Source organism: Ictalurus furcatus, chromosome 8 (genome assembly GCF_023375685.1).
Source record: "Ictalurus furcatus strain D&B chromosome 8, Billie_1.0, whole genome shotgun sequence".
Classification (NCBI taxonomy): Eukaryota; Metazoa; Chordata; class Actinopteri; order Siluriformes; family Ictaluridae; genus Ictalurus; species Ictalurus furcatus.
In genome coordinates this window covers 37,955-57,500 of record NC_071262.1, presented here as the reverse complement: position 1 = coordinate 57,500, position 19,546 = coordinate 37,955, and the positions used below count along the sequence as shown (strand labels likewise).

At 39.6% G+C, this 19,546-nt stretch overlaps 1 protein-coding gene across 2 annotated transcripts in view; it reads left to right on the top strand.

The window, feature by feature from the left end:
- The first annotated feature begins 1,650 nt into the window (after nt 1-1,650).
- LOC128611136 (anoctamin-1) overlaps nt 1,651-19,546 on the top strand; it is a 41,473-nt gene continuing 23,577 nt past the window's right edge. Inside the window, exons 1-9 of one of the 2 annotated variants that reach the window (XM_053630434.1) lie at nt 1,651-1,970; nt 2,353-2,479; nt 9,769-10,059; nt 14,435-14,533; nt 14,674-14,825; nt 16,946-17,000; nt 17,331-17,382; nt 17,511-17,566; nt 17,928-17,969. In XM_053630434.1, coding sequence (XP_053486409.1) covers nt 2,372-2,479; nt 9,769-10,059; nt 14,435-14,533; nt 14,674-14,825; nt 16,946-17,000; nt 17,331-17,382; nt 17,511-17,566; nt 17,928-17,969 — 855 coding nt within the window. In that variant the 5' untranslated portion in view covers nt 1,651-1,970; nt 2,353-2,371. Of the gene's footprint in view, nt 1,971-2,352; nt 2,480-6,373; nt 7,591-9,768; nt 10,060-14,434; nt 14,534-14,673; nt 14,826-16,945; nt 17,001-17,330; nt 17,383-17,510; nt 17,567-17,927; nt 17,970-19,546 lie in introns of those variants that run through there. The other variant, XM_053630433.1, reaches the window with a different exon arrangement.

Below are 19,546 nucleotides of genomic sequence, written 5' to 3'. Positions count from 1 at the left end.
TATTTGGTGATGCATTGAGTGTTTATTATTAGACACAGAAACAAGGAAGGAAATTATTTCAAAAGTGCAAATTCTTTCAAATGAACTTTTCAATGGTTTGCATTTATGAGTAAAGACAGAGACATAAACAATACTATTACCAGGAATAAATTATTCATGACCGTATTTCTTCATGAATAATTACAGTTAAATGTAATTGTGTAAATGCTTATTACTATAATACTAATAATAATAATAATAATAATAATTTATTATTACTATTATTATTGTGGTTGTTACATGTTCAGAAATGAAAGGGCATATTCTCTCTCTGTGTGTGTGAGTGTGTGTGTGTGTGTGAGAGAGAGAGAGAGAGAGAGAGAGCGAGAGTGAGAGAGATCAGTAATGAGGTATCAGCTGGAGTAAGTGTGTGAAGTGCAGAAGTGTGTTCTGTGGATCTGATACTCTAATTTTAGCAGGTGGTGTTTATTTGCTAATGCTGATTCTATCTGCTGTGATGAACGACATGTCTCACTGCAGGACTCAGATATGCATCATGCTTTACTCCCATACCAACAAAAGTCCTATATTTAACTAACATCTGTCAGAGTGTAAAAATGCTGCTGTGTGTGTAACAGACTTGCGTGTGCTGATAGTCCAGACAGAACCGTAGAACCTTCACACACTGCATTTAGCACTGGTGGTATGTAGCAGCTTAGATGAGGTTCTCACACTGCACGACTTTTCACCTGCAGCACATCAGCACTGGGGCTAGTCAGCCCCGCCCCAAACCCCTGCTCAGCCCCGCCCCACCTCATGGCATTTGATTTTATTTGATTTGTTAGACAAAAAAAATAGTGAAATACACTCATTTGTCAAGGATATCTTGTAAAGAACAAACTTCACTCCTAGTGACGGGTTACTTTGGCATTGCTTACTAAAATACAAAGCTACAATAAGTTTCCACATTTGCTAAATTTACAATCACAATTTAACCTCCAGACAATACACAATACAAATTCATCACTAAAACAACCTGTCTAATAACCAACTTCTGACTTTTGAACTAAAACCAACCATATTTGAAATACTTTTAATATCCAGAGGCAACTTGTTCCACATTTGAGCCCCTGAGTATTTGAAAGACCTACAGCCATACATGGTTTTAAAACAATATAATGTAATATCCATGACATTTTGTCTAGTATTATAAAAATGTCTCTCACTTACCCTAGAGAAATATGTATTAAAATAAGTATTAATTATCTTGTGTACCATTTTTAGTTTAAAATATGCTACTCTGCTTTCTATAGGTAACCAATCAAGATGTCTAAAATGGGACATCAACATGTGTAAAACTACTAAAACCTAAAACCTTAAACCTTAGGTTTACTAAAACCTAAAACCAACCACATCAATTTATTTTGAGATTAATGTAACTGTACACGAGACAGATCAGACGTCCATGAAATGCACGCGTACTCAAATGATATTGCACTAAACATGATGCAAGTAACTTTAAATTTTGTTTATCCAGAAAACTAACATATATAGCAAGAAATTTTGTTCTAACATTAACCTAAAGTTTTCATAGCCATACTAGCACCACTTAAATCATTGTCGGACACATCCAAGATCATTAACAGTAGGTTTGCTTGATATTACACAATCCCCTACCTTGATAGACATGTTATGGCATATTCTTTAACATGATGCCAAATGTTCTAGTTGTTTTCTGCTCACTGCTGATCTTATTACACAGTTTTTAGGATCAGATAAAATAATGATAAAATCTTTCTCTAACACTGCTTACACACTCCACTTAAATAAATAAATAAATAAATAATAGAATATCACTCACCATACACTGTAGCTACACTCCCCCCAGTCCTAGCTAGTATCTGCTAACTAACTAGCCTAGCCTGCTTATCGGCAATAAGGATTAAATAAATATCTATCGGGAGATTAAAACAAGGTGTGCAACAGTAAAGGTGTGTAACAATGAAGGTGTGTAAGTGTAAAGATGTGTAAATGTGTGTAATGATAAAGGTGTGCAACAATAGAGGTTTCTAACTCTAAAGGTGTTTAACTATAAAGGTATAAGGTCTAACGGTAAAGGTGCAAAGGTATATAGCTGTAAAGATGTGAAATGTTAAAGGCATGTAAGTGTAAAGATGTGGTGTAGGGTGTGTAACTATAAAGATGTGTGTGACTATAAAGATGAAGGGTGAAGGGTGTGTAACTATAAAGATGTATAAAGGTGTGTAATCTTAAAGGTTTGTAACTGTAAAGGTGTATACCAATAAAGGCATTTAAAGGTGTGTTACTGTAAAGTTGTGTAAAAGTGTAGCGTTTGTGTGTGTTAATGTGCAGGTGAAGCACTCAGGCTCTCATGATGAAGACAGAACGATACTCCACCGTCCCCAGCAAAGACACGCATGTTGATGTTATCAATATCAAAGGCATTGAGGACATCGGATACGTGCAGCAGGACGCCACTGTGAGTCACAATTCTACTCTAATTTTACACTGATACACAAATATTACTCTTCTACTGTAACATTACAATTCCATTCTAATTTTATAAACTCTAATCTAATATCACAATTCTACTCTATTAGATTAGATTAGATTCAACTTTGTCATTGTGCAGACTACAAGTAAAAAACCTTCTAAATGCAATTAGCATCTAAACAGAAGTGCAACTAGCGAAGTAGTGTACTGCAAGAGGAGGACAAATGAGGCTGTAAAGTGCCAAGTCACAAACAGTGCAATGGCATGATATAAGAGTAGACATGGGTCCAGAGACATTGATTAATTTAATCCAAGACTGTACAGTACAGTACAGTAAAATGCAGACCCCTCAAAAAGTATTGGAATGTTAAGGCCAGTTATATTGTTTTTGCTACACACTGAAGACATTTGGGTTTGAGGTCAAAATATGGAGATGAGACATAGATCAGAAAGTCAGATTTCCTGATATTTACATCTAGATGTGTTTTTAATCATTTAGAACATGGCACCTTTAGTTTGAACCCATCCATTTTTGAAGTGATCAAAAACATTGGATCATATGACTGACAGGTGTTTCCCGTTGACCAGGTGTGCCCTGTTAGGTTGATTGTTTAAACAATAGCGCAGAATGTCTACTCTTGGTTTGAGCCCTGGGGTTTGCCTGTGAAGACTCCATTTGTTGTTAAAAATGATAAACCAAGATAAAGACCAAGGAGCTGTCTATGGGAGAAAAACAAGCCATTTTGAAGCTGAGTAAGAGGGAAAATTGATCAGAGCCAATGCACAAGCATTGTGTCTTCCACTCAGAGAAGGAGCAGCTGTTGTACCACACTGAGATGCAGTTTGTCCGTATGCGCTTGATAGTTCAGTGATTGTTCACTAGTATCTCGGTAGATTTATGAACTTTCCTCAATCTCCTCAAGAAGTAGAGATGCTGATGTGCCTTCTTGATAAGGGGACAGGACACAAGTTGTTGAAGGTCAAGTCAGTAGCATGTTTCAATACTGGTTCAATGGTACATTCTTTTGAAGTAGATGGGGACCATTGCTAGGGCTAGGGACAGGTTGAAATTGTCCATGAAGACGAATGCCAACTGCACCAACTTTGTATGCATTCACTCTGCTCAGGATGGAGCACACATCGCTGGTGGAGCGTGTGAGCGTGAAGTCGCTGGGTGGGAGCTCGGCTTTGATGGGGGTTCTGTGTTATACCTCTGCTTGAATTTTACACTTCTACTCTATTTGACACTTTTTCACTAATATTACATTTCCACACTAAAATTACAATTCTAATCTAATGTATTTTTACTATAGATGCACCGATGTATTGGCCGATAAAGGCTGTTTTTCATGCCATCAGCTATCGGCTGATAGTTTAAAAACATCCGATGATCAGGGCCGATTATATCCTGTCAGTCAAAAGATTGCTAAAATTTTACAACGGAAGTGAGCAGAGGTGAAGTGGGAGTTTCGGTGTAGAGTCTAATCCCCCAGAACCGCCCCCTCGACCCCCCCCCCCCCCCCCCCCCCCGCTAATAGCGAGCTGCTCACGCTGCTTGTGCTGAATTAAAGGGCCAGTACACTGGTGAAAGATTTAAATGAAGAGGAGTTGAAAAAAGTATATATTGTACAGAAAAATATTTGTAGAGTAGTGTATTTCATATCCAGTTAATGTTAAAATATATAAAAGTTGATATTATATATGACCAGTTTGATGCCCGTGATGTAGAAATGCTTGTGTTTGTGGAGAGTGAATGTGAGACTAACAGGAGGTTTTTTTACAATTCAGTCGATGTTAATATGAATTAATAACATTCAATAAGTTAATAATCTTACTTTAATCTTCAGAATTTAGTTCATGTGTTAATGATAATTAGAGTAATGTGTGTTCTGTGAATGAGACCAGTTATTGTGAAACACTTGCTGAAATGGAGAGAATAAAGTTTTTATTTGCGTTTCTTTCAGAATTGTGGAATTAATTATAATTCATTTAAAAGAAGGTATAAAAGGCAGATCTATCGGTATCGGTTATCAGTATCTGCCGATATCACTCTAAATAATCGCTTATCGGTATCGGCTGAGAAATTTAGTATCGGTGCATCTCTAATTTTTACTTAAGCTTATAACATATAAAATTATAACATAATATATCTAAACTCATTTTAAACAAATGAATCTGTAATTAGATTTTTGTTAGTTTAATAAGAAATGTTAAATAAATAAAGACAATAAACTCCAGATGTGTCCACAACCCAGTTAGATTGTGAGAAAGTGTCAGAAAAGCCAGAAAAACTGCAGACAGATAAACAGAAATCAGTTTATGAATTTAGATTTGAAATTCAGTTTTCTGAACATCAGACAGAACTTTGTGTAAACATTTAGTGTATTTAAAAGCATGAGTCGCGTCTTGGCCCATCACAATAAGGAGGGGGGGGGGGGGTGTCTCATTTCACCACATCCTTATGTTCCCTAGGAGAAGTGAACTTTGCTCTGTCTTCCTGTTAGGGATGGAATGACACTCCGTTCCCACTGGGAGAACCCACTGTGCACAAGGCCATGTCTGGTTTTGTTTTCTCGCTGTGTGTTTTCAAGTCCTTTCCCTAAAAATATCTCATCCCCGGATGTGTGGCATGTTACATAATCAGAGATGAGTTTTATAGAAGCACTTTATTAAAGTCACTCGTGTCCGTTATTCATCTCACAGCAAGTTGGATTCCATTTTCTGGGTACAGTGAATATTGTTCAATATTTAATGTAACCTTCACAGCAGGTTTGATTTTCTTTTACAATGAAGCTCACACAGTTTCACTTCTTTGTGAGCACTATGTGGTCTACATTTCACCCTTTATTGTTAACTCAGGCAGTTTAGCACGAAGCCTAAGAACACTGTCAATCTAAAACCCTGTTGAAGACACTTTGGTACAATAAGAATTTAGGGTTTCAAATTTTTTTTAGGGTTTTAAATTTTTTTTATTGCTTGGTTAAGTGTTTAGTGAAGAGAAGCGTTTTCTGTGTTGGTTTGAAGACAGACAGCGTCTCGCCTGTTATCTGGCTTTAGGAAATTCATTCACCGATTGGGTGTAGGACAGAGAAGAGTCTTGATGCAGGTCTTCCTTGTACCTTGAGAGATGGTGGGTCTAGACGAGCAGTATTAGATGCTGGAAATGAGTGTGGTGCAGTGTGGGGTGTGAGAAGTGCTTTAAGGTAGGTATTGGTTTATTTTTAGTTTTGAAGGTGAGCATCAGTGTTTTAAATCTGATGCAGCAGGTACAGGAGGTCAGTGGAGGGAGCACAGCTATGGGGTGAGTAGGAGAACTTGTGGTGCAGCTGCATTCTGGATCAGTTGCAGGGGTTATACGGTATCTCAGTCTCGCTCAGTTTCAGCTGCCATTCATCAGGTGTCTGCCAAACATGATGGAATCCAAGCAGAAACATGAGTTAGGCAGGAAAGGAGAGCATGAGTTGAGTATACTCAGTGGTATAAAAACCCATATAAGAAAACCCTTGACCTCACTGAGAGCGCAGGTATAGAGGAACAACAGAAGAGCCACTGGGCCTTGTGGCATACTAGTGGATCCACTCTTTGTCACCTGATATGACAGTTCCTCCAGGTAAGAAGCAAACCACCACCATGCTGTGACACAAATTCCAAGAGGATGGTGAGGAAAGTCTTAAGTGACCGTGCTGAATACTGCTGATCTAGACCGATGACTGTTTAACTGACTCAGCAGAATGAAGCGTCTCAGTAATGCCACAAGGGCAGTTTCTGTGGAGTGTGCCAGGACAGACTGGTTAGGATATTGGAGGTTGTTCTGGGCAACATACAGAGACAACTGATTGTATACTGTACATTAAACAGGTTTAGAAAGAAAAGAGGGAAGTGATCCTGGTAGTTACTGATGTGTAATATATTTAAAGTGGGTTTCTTCCGGTTGATCTTCTTGCTGAAGGCAGTTAGTACATGACAAGATTGGAGATATGGAGTTGTCTATGAGGGAAGAGGAAAAAAAAGCAGGGATCTTGTAGGATTGTTTGAAGCATTGTGGAAGGGATGGGATCCAGAGGGCAGGTGATGGGATTGCTGGAAAATATAATCTGCAGGTTTTCTTCTCTAGAAAGAGATGAAAAATGTGTTAAGGAGATAGAAGGCGGGGGGATTGTCAGATTTTGGAAGAAAGTGACCAATTCATCAGCAGTCAGAAAGGAGGGTGAAGGAAAATGTGGAGGGTTAAAAAGTGGAGATAAAGATCAAATGCAGATGCTTCCAGCTTTCCCTCGTAGACGGATGTTTTAGCAGAAGTCACATCAGTGTCTACACACAAGTCCATTATCACATGTGAATATAGCAGTATTTATTTTCATTTATACAGGTATAACATATATTGATTATATACGTCCAGGTTAAAATAATAAATCCATGTGTTTGTCTATACTCATTGTCTTTTTGTTGGTTTTAGCTAACCTTGGAACAGGGAAAGGCTACATGAAGTAATCCGTCAATTATAATTTGCACTGTTATAAGTGTGTATTGTGTTTTGTAGAGGTGTTTATCTTGCTGAAGTGACAGTACACGAACGTCTCGAGTGTACACAAGGAGAATGAAAGGTTTTGTGGATGAATGAATGTGTATTTTCACAGTGACAGATGATATTAACACGCTGTTCTGCTTAAACTCGGCTGTGTTTCCTGTCATTCTCTGTTAACCTGCTGCTCTAAATGCTAAAGAAACATCTCAAGAACTCGTTCCGGTCGTGTGTTTGGGCTTAAACTGATTTGTGAGTGTGTGCGTGTTTGCTGGACTGTGTGTGTTAGCGGTAATGAGAGAGTGCTTTGAAGATCTGGACATTAAGCTTTATAGTTTTTTCTAATATTAGCTCCTGGCGTCTCTCACTCTTCTCAAGTAGCAGGCAGAGAATTTAGACTCGCTGTATGACATCAAGTGTGTGTATGTGTGTCTTAATAGACATTGGGTTAATAGCAGCACATGGACATGGAGCATCTCAAAGCAGGAGATGAAGTGAAAATGGCTGAGGAACAGAGGAACTCTGCCAAGACAAGACATTTCTTAAAGGATGTGATTTTTCATGGCAAATTTCAAGTGAGTGTGACGCTGATGGTGCTGGTTTATGTTTCAGCCAGGAGGTTTAGACGGATCTGATAAATATCAAACCCATTCATTTTGCCTGTGTTGCCGCATGCATATCGTTCCTCTCATGCAGAACAGACTGGAGAGCTGCTGTTTATTCCTCCTTTAAGACAAGCACATTGTGTAGCATTTACACTGCAGATAAACATACCTTTAAGCTAAACAGGGTTTTAAGCTAAACAGGGTTTTAAGCAGGTTTTAGGAACAGTTGACTGACAGTTGAGTTTATTCAACAATTTTAGTGAAGAAATGTGTGAACTGTGTGTGCAGGCACTCGGGTTTTACTGTTCTACACTTTTAAAGAGAAATATGTTTCAGTGAAAGTGGTTGAGACGTGGCATGATCGTGTTTGGTATTTGTCATGATTGTCGCTCTTTGTAATGGATTAACACTGGAGTTAAATTTGCAAACGTTATCCAAATTTATCTCCTTGTTGTTGGACTTCTCTGACGTTCTCACATTAGCCTTCATTATCTTTGACTTGGAGAGATTCTTGATTGCCCAATCCCACAATCCCTCTATCTCATAACAATAAGCACAAGCTTATTGGGAAGTGTTAGGTCAATGATTAGGACGTTGGACTGATCTGAAGGTCGTGAGTTTAAATCCCAGCACCACCAAACTGCCACTACTGGGCCCTTGAGCAAGGCCCTTAACCCTCAATCGCTCAGTTGTATATTAAAAAGAAGAGATAATTGTAAGTTGCTCTGGATAAGGGTGTCTACGGAATGCCATAAATGTAAATGCTTATCCATGTCCTGCTAGTTCATTTCCTGCTTCCTGTTTCCAGACGGTAAACGAAGTGCCTGTGGCACTGTTTAAAATGGCTAAAAGTTATTCTTTATATAAAAGCTGGTGACTGAAAGTGACAGGAGGCAAAGTTTCTATTGGAAATCAGAGTGGGTGAATCGACGTACTGACAGTTGATGGAAATCAGTGTGTTGGTACACTTCCTTTTTCCATTGTCAGTTTGGTTCTTTGCGTTTGTTCTAGTTGTAAAGTTCTAGTTGTAGTTGTTTAAGGAAAGGACAATGGACATTTCTCTCTGCACACGTGTATGTATATATTACATGTGTATATACTACTTCAAACTCATGAATTAAGAAGTTCTGAGGAGGACTCACAAGCAGCATCACTCATCTTTAAGCTGAACTAACCGGATAAGCTACGACCTTTTGAGTGCCAAGGGTCACATGATACTCTTGTACATGAAGCAGAGATTAAAGAAGAAAGAAGTTACGAAGGGACACATTTTGAAATCTTAACCCTAGATTTTTTTTTTACATTGTAAAGTTTCTGTGTGTGATGTCACAGCTGTGATCCAACTCCTTACAGTCACATGATCTTCCACTGTGTTCAGGAATGGTTTGTGTATTTAGGATTTTAATTGGATTTGTATGTTATTTTATAGATAGATAGATATAGATATAGCACAGGTGTGTGTATGTGTGTGTATGTGTATGCATAACAACAGATCTGTGAGGTCAGGTGGTTTGATACACTTTTCACTGGTTCTGTTTCTCCAGTTCATAACGTTGGACTGTGGTGTGAAACATGCAGCTGAACCCAAACACAGAGTGGAATAAAACCTGTCACTACACAATGTTCTCTTATCTGCACCAGGTTAGACTGGAGGTTCTCTGATGTGCTGCTGCTCTTCACTCCGCTGTTCAACTCATTATTTATTGCAACTATTAAACCCATTTAATTTAGGAAAGTTTTTATGATTTAAATATTGAATATTTATTATATAAAACATACATTGTATTTTCCAATTAAATGGCTGATGTGAGAAGAAAACTGATTTCCTTACACCATGTTTTTCACCATGTGAATTTATTCAGATTCTGAGTGAAGAAAAATGTAAAAACCTTAACACAGAATATATCATTAGAAAACTCTCAACTCTGTCCTCTCAGTTTCAGCACCATGTCACCGAACATAAATCGGATCACGTGGTCATGTGATTAATTAACAAACTCATCACTGAGTTTGGGAACAGATGGAAATAATGATTATAAAGTTATAATTCTAATGAAATGAAACATGTTTCTCTCTCTCACACACACACACACACACACACACACACACACACACACAGTGATGTCTGTGCCTGTTCTCTCTCTGCAGCTGCTGAATTCTCTGACTCCCGATGAAAGCTCGCGCTGTCGTTTCGGTCAGTACTTCAACGATGGAGTGCGGCGCGTGGATTACGTCCTCACCTACCAGATCAAAAAGCCAGGCAGCTCGCGTCGTCACTCGTCCCGTCTCACAGACAATGCGCTCATGCGCAGCATGCGCCGGGCACGTGACCCTGAACCGGGCGTCACCGATCACCATGACGATGACAAGCGCTTCCGGCGCGAGGAGTTCGAGATCAACCTGCGGGAAATGGGGCTTGAGCTGGAGAGGGACGAAGACGTGAGTGCGAGTGAGTGCGCGAGTGAGTGAGTGCGCGAGTGAGTGAGTGAGTGCGCGAGTGAGTGAGTGAGTGCGCGAGTGAGTGCGCGAGTGAGTGCGCGAGTGAGTGCGCGAGTGAGTACGCGAGTGTTGCTGAGCTCATGCAGTAAGGCTGTAAAAAAGATGTGTTTTGAATCTCACACTTTAAGCTAAAAAAAAAAACCTCCACCTAAAAATACACGTGACCTTTGACCTCTACTTATTTTCTGGTTTGACCAGAAGTTTGTGTGACGTATTGCCAACAAAATGGAGCCCCGAGTGCACCAAGAAGTTCTGGCACCCCTAATTTACACATTTACTTCTTTCAATACGTTTGTCTTATTTCAGACTGTTATTGGGTGAAATGATGAAGTTAGACCACTTTTACTAATTCTGATCATCTTACAAGCAGTGATGTAAAAGAAGCTCTGACAGGATGTGACATCACTGAACACGAATGTATAATTAGTAGTTTAATAAATACGCCAATTTAAATATTTAGCATTATTCCTGTAAAAAGGCTAAGCAGTAATTCAGAAATATCTGTAATGTAACAAGTTACTGAAAATATCAGCTCAGTTTCACAGCAGGAGATAAAAACTAAGATTTATGAATGAAGTTAGCTAGCTTTGATTCTTTACTTCTCAGGGTTGGGAAGTTTCATCAGTAATATAATCCAAGTCTCACTATATGAAAGTAATGTAATCTGATTATTTTTGGATTGTGACCATATTCTGCTTTTCCAAAAAGAGGACACCTTTTTTTTGGGGGTGGTGGGGGGGGGTGGTGGTGGTGGTGGTGGGGGGTGTTCAATAAATTACTTGAAAACAGTGTTACTATGTTACTATGAATGTAGACTTTAATACAGTGAAAAAGACACACTATCACATAAATATTCATAAATAAAATGTTTCACTCTGCCCACGTTTGACATTTTTTCCTTCATTCTTTTGAATGTTAATGGAATAAAATATTAGATGCCGTGAGTGAACCTTCTGCATCATTTATACATTTGAATAGTCATGTAATACGAAGCAGTGTGATGAGATGAAATTAAAAATGACCTTATATGGTCATGGGCGTTGTTTCGACTCGGGACAGCTTCATTCGCTGCTATTGTCGAGTAACAGTTTAACACCTGAACACATCGCTTCACCTTCACGTGCTTGCTGAGAGGAGGATAACGGCTGAGAGGCAGGAATTTGGCCACTAGTTGCTGCAAGTCTTTTATAATCGACCGATCGGTGTGCGAGGAGGCGGGACTTACAGAGAGCGGTTAAAGCAATGCAAACATGCTCACACATGATGCAGTATTAGACCATAAACACATCATAATGAAACTAAACCCAAATTTAGACACTTATATAAGGTCTGAAAAAGAGGGCGTGTCCAGGGGAAAAGAGGGCATGTAAAAGAGGACGTATGCTAACAAAAACATTTCAGAGAACAATTTGTGTTCCTACCAAATTAACGTTGTGCAAAATGTATTAGCGCTGCACCAGGAGGTTGTTCACGTGAGTCACGACTGGAGAGAGAGAACCAGAACTATAATCAAACAGCTGTCTGTATTGTGTTCTGTCTAAAGATTCATTTCTTTGGTTTTAAATGAATAAAAGTGTAATCCTGATAATATTCCCATTTTTTACTAAATCTACCTGTAATCTGAGTACTTTGTTTTTTCATGTAATTGTAATGGATTACAGTCACCAGCGTTTTTATCCTGATTACATAACACCATCACATGTATTCCGTTTCTCCCCAAAACTGTGTACACCACACCAGTACACCACACCAGTACACTACACCACCACACCAGTACACCACACCAGTACACCACACCACCACACCAGTACACCACACCAGTACACCACACCAGCACACCAGTACACCACACCACCACACCAGTACACCACACCAGTACACTACACCACCACACCAGTACACTACACAAGTACACTACACCACCACACCAGTACACCACACAAGTACACTACACCACCACACCAGTACACCACACCACCACACCAGTACACCACACCACCACACCAGTACACCACACAAGTACACTACACCACCATACCAGTACACCACACCACCACACCAGTACACCACACCACCACACCAGTACACTACACAAGTACACTACACCACCACACCAGTACACCACACCAGTACACTACACCACCACACCAGTACACTACACAAGTACACTACACCACACCAGTACACCACACCACCACACCAGTACACCACACCACCACACCAGTACACCACACCACCACACCAGTACACCACACCACCACACCAGTACACCACACCAGTACACTACACCACCACACCAGTACACTACACAAGTACACTACACCACCACACCAGTACACCACACAAGTACACTACACCACCACACCAGTACACCACACCACCACACCAGTACACCACACCACCACACCAGTACACCACACAAGTACACTACACCACCATACCAGTACACCACACCACCACACCAGTACACCACACCACCACACCAGTACACTACACAAGTACACTACACCACCACACCAGTACACCACACAAGTACACTACACCACCACACCAGTACACCACACCACCACACCAGTACACCACACCAGTACACTACACCACCACACCAGTACACCACACCACCACACCAGTACACCACACAAGTACACTACACCACCACACCAGTACACCACACCACCACACCAGTACACCACACAAGTACACTACACCACCACACCAGTACACCACACCAAGTACACTACACCACCACACCAGTACACCACACCACCACACCAGTACACCACACCAGTACACTACACCACCACACCAGTACACCACACCAGTACACTACAGCACACCAGGACTGGTACACCAGTACACCACACCACACCAGTACTCTCCCCAAGCCTGTTCATTCTATAATTCTGTAATTCAGATTCTCTCAACTGTAAATATGAAATGTGTTCAGCTAAAATTTGAAAATAAACCTATACATTATTTTTATTTTATTGATGATATTATAGCTACACGCCTCTGCCCTGTGTGCAGGGAGTTTGCATGTTCTCCCTTTGTGTATTGTTTTGTGTGTGAGATTATATCTATACATGTGCATGTTGCCACACACACACACACACACACACACACTGTCAGTTACTGTGCTGATACTAGCAGGATAGCAGCTGTTCGCGGGATCATTTGGACTTTAGCTATGTATATCAGTGGTGTAAAGGCTCGGCGTCACTCGGCATGCTGGGATTGAGTTCCTTGTGTGTTCTTCATGCTGCTTTGATTGCCTCAGATCTGGGGCCGTGGGGGGGGTGGGGGTCGGTGTGTGTGTGTGTGTGTGTGTTTGAGAGAGAGAGAGAGAGAGAGAGAGAGAGAGAAGCTCTAACATGCCAGTAATTTGCTGAAACTGAACTGCTTTGTGTTTCAGTCACAGAAGTGAGTGATATTTATTCTGAATAAAAACATTTCTTATCAGAGTCGATTTGTTGTAATTTTCACCAACACAGAGGGATTTAATTTTACTGCCGTTTTCAAACATTCTGATTTTCCGACATTTTTCCTCATCACACACACTGCACTTAGCTGTGCTCTCAGACGTTCAGGTTAAATCACGTAATTCATTCTTTCCAGATGTTTGCACAAGTTCTCCTACCAGCAGGAACACAAACTTAATCCAAGAGGAAATAAATGTTTGTAAAATAAAGGGTTATGTCTTTACCCTGTGATTAAGTCTAATTCTCTGAAACAGTGAATATCACACTGCTTTGTATATCACACACAAAATGATAAGCAAATTTTAATGTGTGTGTGTGTAAGAACACCCAAGCTAATAATGAATGCTTTAGTCCTTCCTTCTAATATGATTGACACTGGTCTCTGCTGACATTACAAACCAGAAGTACACTTGATGGACAACACTCTGACTGATTCCGTCATGAATCAGAGTGAATGAACTGTGCTGAACCTTTCCTTCACGCTTCATACAAATAAACAAACGTGTTCTAATTAACATAGTAAATATGATTATTAGCCATTTTCGGTTGTTTTGGAAATAAATCAGTAGAATTTAGGGAACAATTTCAGGGAACCAAAAGTGCAACCGATTGAATCCAAAAGAAATATTTTTTTCTGAACAGACTGAAATGACTCCGTGACCGGCAAAGATTAGAGTTCACAAAATAATCAATATCTGTTGTGTTTTAACAATTTTTCCAGGTACACATTAAAATGAACTAAATTACAATCAAATATCAGAAAGATTCATCTGAGTTTGAGTTTGCAAGATTGTTATAGTGAAGTGTTTTATTGTTGGTTTTGTGTTCTATTTCAGACTAAAACCCCTGGCGTGGGCTTTGTGAAGATTCATGCTCCATGGCATGTTCTTTGTCGAGAAGCAGAGTTCATGAAGCTCAAGATGCCAACAAAAAAGGTCATTTTTAAAAATGAAACACTCCTGCATTTTTACAATGATGTCATCACTTTATTACTCCTTTGTCCTTTCATTTCATCTGTGTAATATGATAGTAATAAACCCATGCAGAGCAGGTAAAGTTGTAAACTGTGTTTAAGGTGTATGAGGTGAAGCACAGTGGAAGCGTCATGGAGAAAATCAATGCATTCATTTATAAAGTGACGGATCCTCTACACCCGAACGTGGAGGAGAACCGGATAGAGAATGTGAAGCACCTCTCATACCCGTTCGCCAGAGAGAAACAGCACCTGTGAGTGAAACCTTAAACACACCATTACATGTCTCTCTGCTTTATCAGAGCAACGATCTTCACACGTCACTTAACCAGAACAGGATAAAATCCTGTGAGTCAGATTTCCTCATTTTCTGTCAGTTTGCTGTTTCAAAAAGATTCGATTTGAGAGACAGTTCCTCATGTTTCTGTCATACAGTGGGGTCCATAAATATTTAAACAGTGACAGTTTTTGTAATGTACACCACCACAATGGATCTGAAATGAAGCAATCAGGGTGTGATTGAAGTGTAGACTTTCAGTTTAATTCAAGGGCTTTAACAAAAACATTGCATTTATAAATTACAGCCATTTTTACAGAGTCCCTCCATTTTCACAGGCTCAAAAGTAATTGGACAATCGACCGATAAGCAGTTTCATGGACAGGTGTGGCCTGTTTCATAATTATTTCATGACAAATTAAGGAGATAAAAGGTCTATAGTTGATTCCAATGTTGAATTGGCATTTGGTAGCTGTTCATTGGAACTCTCAATATACAATACAAAGAAGTGTCGATGTAAGTGAAGGAGGCCATCATCATTAGGCTCAAAAACAAAACCAACCTATCAGAGAGAGAGAGCAGAAACATTAGGAGTGGCAAATCAACAATTTGGTACATTCTTAAAATGAAGGAAAGGAACGCACTGACAAGCTCAGCAACACCAAAATACCTGGAAGACCACGGAAGACAATTAAAGGGGATGATCACAGAATTCTTTCCTTGGTGAAGAAAACCTCCTACAGAACATCTAGCCAAGTCAAGAACACTCTGGAGGAGGTAGGAGTATCATTGTCAAAGTCTACAATCAAGAGACACCTTCATGAATGTAAGTACAGACGGTTTACCTTAAGATGCAAACCTCTGGTAACTCTCAAGAACAGAAAGGCCAGATTAGACTTTGCTAGAAAACATGTAAAAAAAAAAACAAAAGCCTGACCAGATCTGATGCAAGATGAACTTGTACCAGAATGATGGGAAGAGAAGAGTATTGAGAAGGGCTCATGATGCAAATCATACCACATCATTTGTCAAACATGGTGGAGGAAGGGGCTCGGGGCTGATCACCATAACCTTGACCAAGTGTTTTGTTTTTTGCAGTTGTGCAAGGAGCCCCATCTGTTATGAGTCAATCAATGCTTTCAGACCAGGTCGTGTTAAGCACGTGCCTCCACCACACCACTCAGGTGTGCAAGAGAACCATGGGCTAGCAACCTTTTAGTCCCATTCCAACATCCTGAAAAATATTTTTAAAATAAGCCTCGACTGGATCATAAATGAAAACAACCAACACGTGAAAATAGATTACGAGTAAAGGACCTGCGAATATCTGTGGCCTGTGATCAGACAACTTAAAACTCGAGCACATTGCTACTTGGTAAATAAGCATATTTGACTGAGCTACTGTGAACCATTTGATTTACCTCTCGTGGCTCCTTTATTTGAGTCTGCTGGCCTACAGCCCAACTATATTATTGGACGGTAAGTCAATTGTTCACTCGTGCATCTATATATAAAAAGAAAGGCAGTGTTATGGCGTGGGGATGTACGGCTGCCGGGGAACTGGGTCACTGGTGTTTATTGATGATGTGACTGCTGATAGAAGGAGCAGGATGAAGTCTGAAGTGTATAGAGTATATACTTTCTGCTCAGATTCAGTCAAATGCTGCAAAACTGACAGGACGGAGCTTCACAGTACAGATGGATAACGATCCAAAACAAGCTGTGAAAGCAACCCAAGAGCTTCTTAAAGAAAATAAATTAAATGTTCTTAAATATCCGATGACCTCAACCCAATTGAGCTGCTTCTCACTTACTGAAGACAAAACTGAAGGCAGAAAGAACCCAAACCAGCAGAAACTGAAGACAGCGGCAGTAAAGACCTGGTACAGCATCTCAAGAGAGGAACCTCAGCATTTGGTGGTCCATGGGTTCCAGACTTCAGGCAGTCATTACCTGCAGAGGATTTGCATCCAAGTATTAAAAAAATGTCCAAATACTTATGGGCCGGACTGTACATAGCTTAATAATTTAAAATAGTTAATTTAATAGTATGACCACTTTTAAAAGCAGAATAAAAGTAACTTAACTTTTTTACAGGTTTGATTTGTTGGACAGGGATTCGTTTTTCGACAGCAAGACCAGAAGTTCAATAGTGAGTACTCGCCTCACAGACTGATTATTGTTTTATATCCACAAAACACTGCGTTTTTTAACATGTTCACAATATTAATCACATTTTTATACTTAGACGTTTAACAGAATTTTTTTTTCAAACTGTCCCATTTATGTCATATGATTATTATATTAACATCTCATATTAACATCTTGTTTTAGTAAAACTCAGCAAAAATAAATACGTAATTATTGTAACGTGAAAATGTCATTTCCGATACGGACAAAAAAATAGAATTTTGAAAATGTGTAAAAGCCTTGAATGTAAATTTTTTAATTTTAAATGTTAATTTGTTCTGCTTTGTTGCAGGTGTTTGAGGTTTTGAAGAGGACAAAATGCACAAAGTCGAAGTTCAGTATGGGTGAGAGCATCTGCTCGTCAGTTAGACTGTGACATAGACAGTGCTTTACTGTTACATGCTGTGTTAAAAATGTTTACCTCACTACTGCAATGGCTGAGTAAAGAATGTGTGTGACTGATTTTTATTAGGAATAACGAGTCTGTTGGGCAGCGGTGCATATCTGGCTGCATATCCACTACATGATGTGAGTCTGATGCACAAACACTTAATCTGATAAATATCTTGTGTGCGCGCGCACGTGTGTGTGTAAATAAAATGAATAAATAATTTTGTCTCTGAATGTCAGTAACAGATTTACACAAATTAATTCTCTGAAATTCCGTGGTATTAATTTACAGTCTGTGTTCCTGAATTGAAGAAGTAAATCACACTGCAGGTGATCAATTCAACTAATTGGCATTGACTCCGCCCACTATTTTGCACTTTTATATAAAAACACAAACAGACAAAAGGAAGAGACAAACCTTAGTTTGATTAGTTAATCATACGTGTGTGTGTGTGTGTGTGTGTGTAAGGTTCATGTCTCAGTTTGTGTTTCCTCACAGGGTGATATAGATGGAGAGAATGCACAACCAAATGACAGGAAGGTGAGCAATGAAAGTCCGTGCGCACACACACACACACACACACACACACACACACACACACACACACATTAATTCCCTAAATAATTTATATTACTTATTTACTAGACATTATAGGTGGTTAATATTAGTGTGTTATCAGTGAATTTTGATGTATTGATTATTATTGGTCATTTTGAGGTAATTTATAATATTGATATTGACTGTGTTGATTTTATTATTTTTGCTTTATCAAATAAATATTGCCTTACTGGCCAAGGACACTAGAGTATACAAGGAATTTCACTGAACACTGAACTCTCATTGTCCTTACAGACATTAAACTTTACAATAACATAAAAATATGACATGGGACACATTGCTATGAAGTGGACACTATATACATATAAGTGGACACTATATACATCTCTTGCACTGTCAGTAGCACAGTCGTCATGTTTATAAGGAAGATCAGTATTCATGTCTAATTGCATGAAAGAAGCTTTGTGTTTTTGAAGCACATTGATCTGAAGCACCTGCTGGAGGGAAGGAGTTCTAATATGTGTTGTGGGGGAGAGGGCCTGATCTTTTCAAATATGCAGTAGAAATTATTCAGGTCCTTGGCCAGTTGAAGGTGGGGGTATGACGTATTGCATTTGATGATGCACCGAAGGCCCTTCCACACTGATGCAGGATCCATGACTGAGAATTTCTCCTTCAGATTTCTCAGAGAAGGTTTTACTGGCTGTTCTTTTTCCCCTACTCAGTGCATTCTGTACTTGGTTTTACGGAGTCCTGTCCACACTCTTACAGACCTTGGACTGACTGAGCTTTCTGAGTGAATCCAGTGAATCATGGTTTGTCATTGTGTGCGCTCTCACAAAAGTTGATGTCAGTAAACCTGTCCAGACTGGTTCTGGCAAGTTCAGAAACAATCCATTCAAAACAGGTCTGTAGCCTGTCCTTGCCCTGGTCCATTTATTGCTGGTGCTGACTACAGGCTTAGCAGATTTTAGTTTCTGCCCATAGGTTGGAATAAGATGGTTGAAGGAGTAATCAGAGCATCCCAAAGCAGAATGGAGAACAGAACAATCCTTTAATACAGAGTAACAGTGGTCCTGTGTATTGCTTTACCTAGTGGGAAATGTATCAGGCCGAGATGTATACTGTTAAAAACCCACAAAATAATCAGAAAGGAATCTAGTTGTTGTTCCTCCACATTTATCTGATCAGCTGAGCACCTTTGAGCTTCACATGGGCAATCCTCAGACAAACTCCTACAGTGAATTAAGCGATTTACAGTTAATGTAAAGAGACTCCAGGTATTGTTAGCAGTACTTCCTTATTACTGTGACATCACTACACCAACATTCATTAATATAGAAACAGATTGCACCTTCCTGTGTCATCTTGGACAGCTCTGTGTCGTGATCCACTCTATGGAGGTGAAATTGCAGTACAGTGCGCTGTCTGGAGTGCAAGCATTGAGCCAAGTTTCAGTGAAATAAAGAGCAGCAGAGAGTGCAAAGTCTTTATGGAGCTTAGTTAGATGTATGTTGAAGCATGAAAGCCACAGCATCTGAGCTGCACCAGTGCGTCTG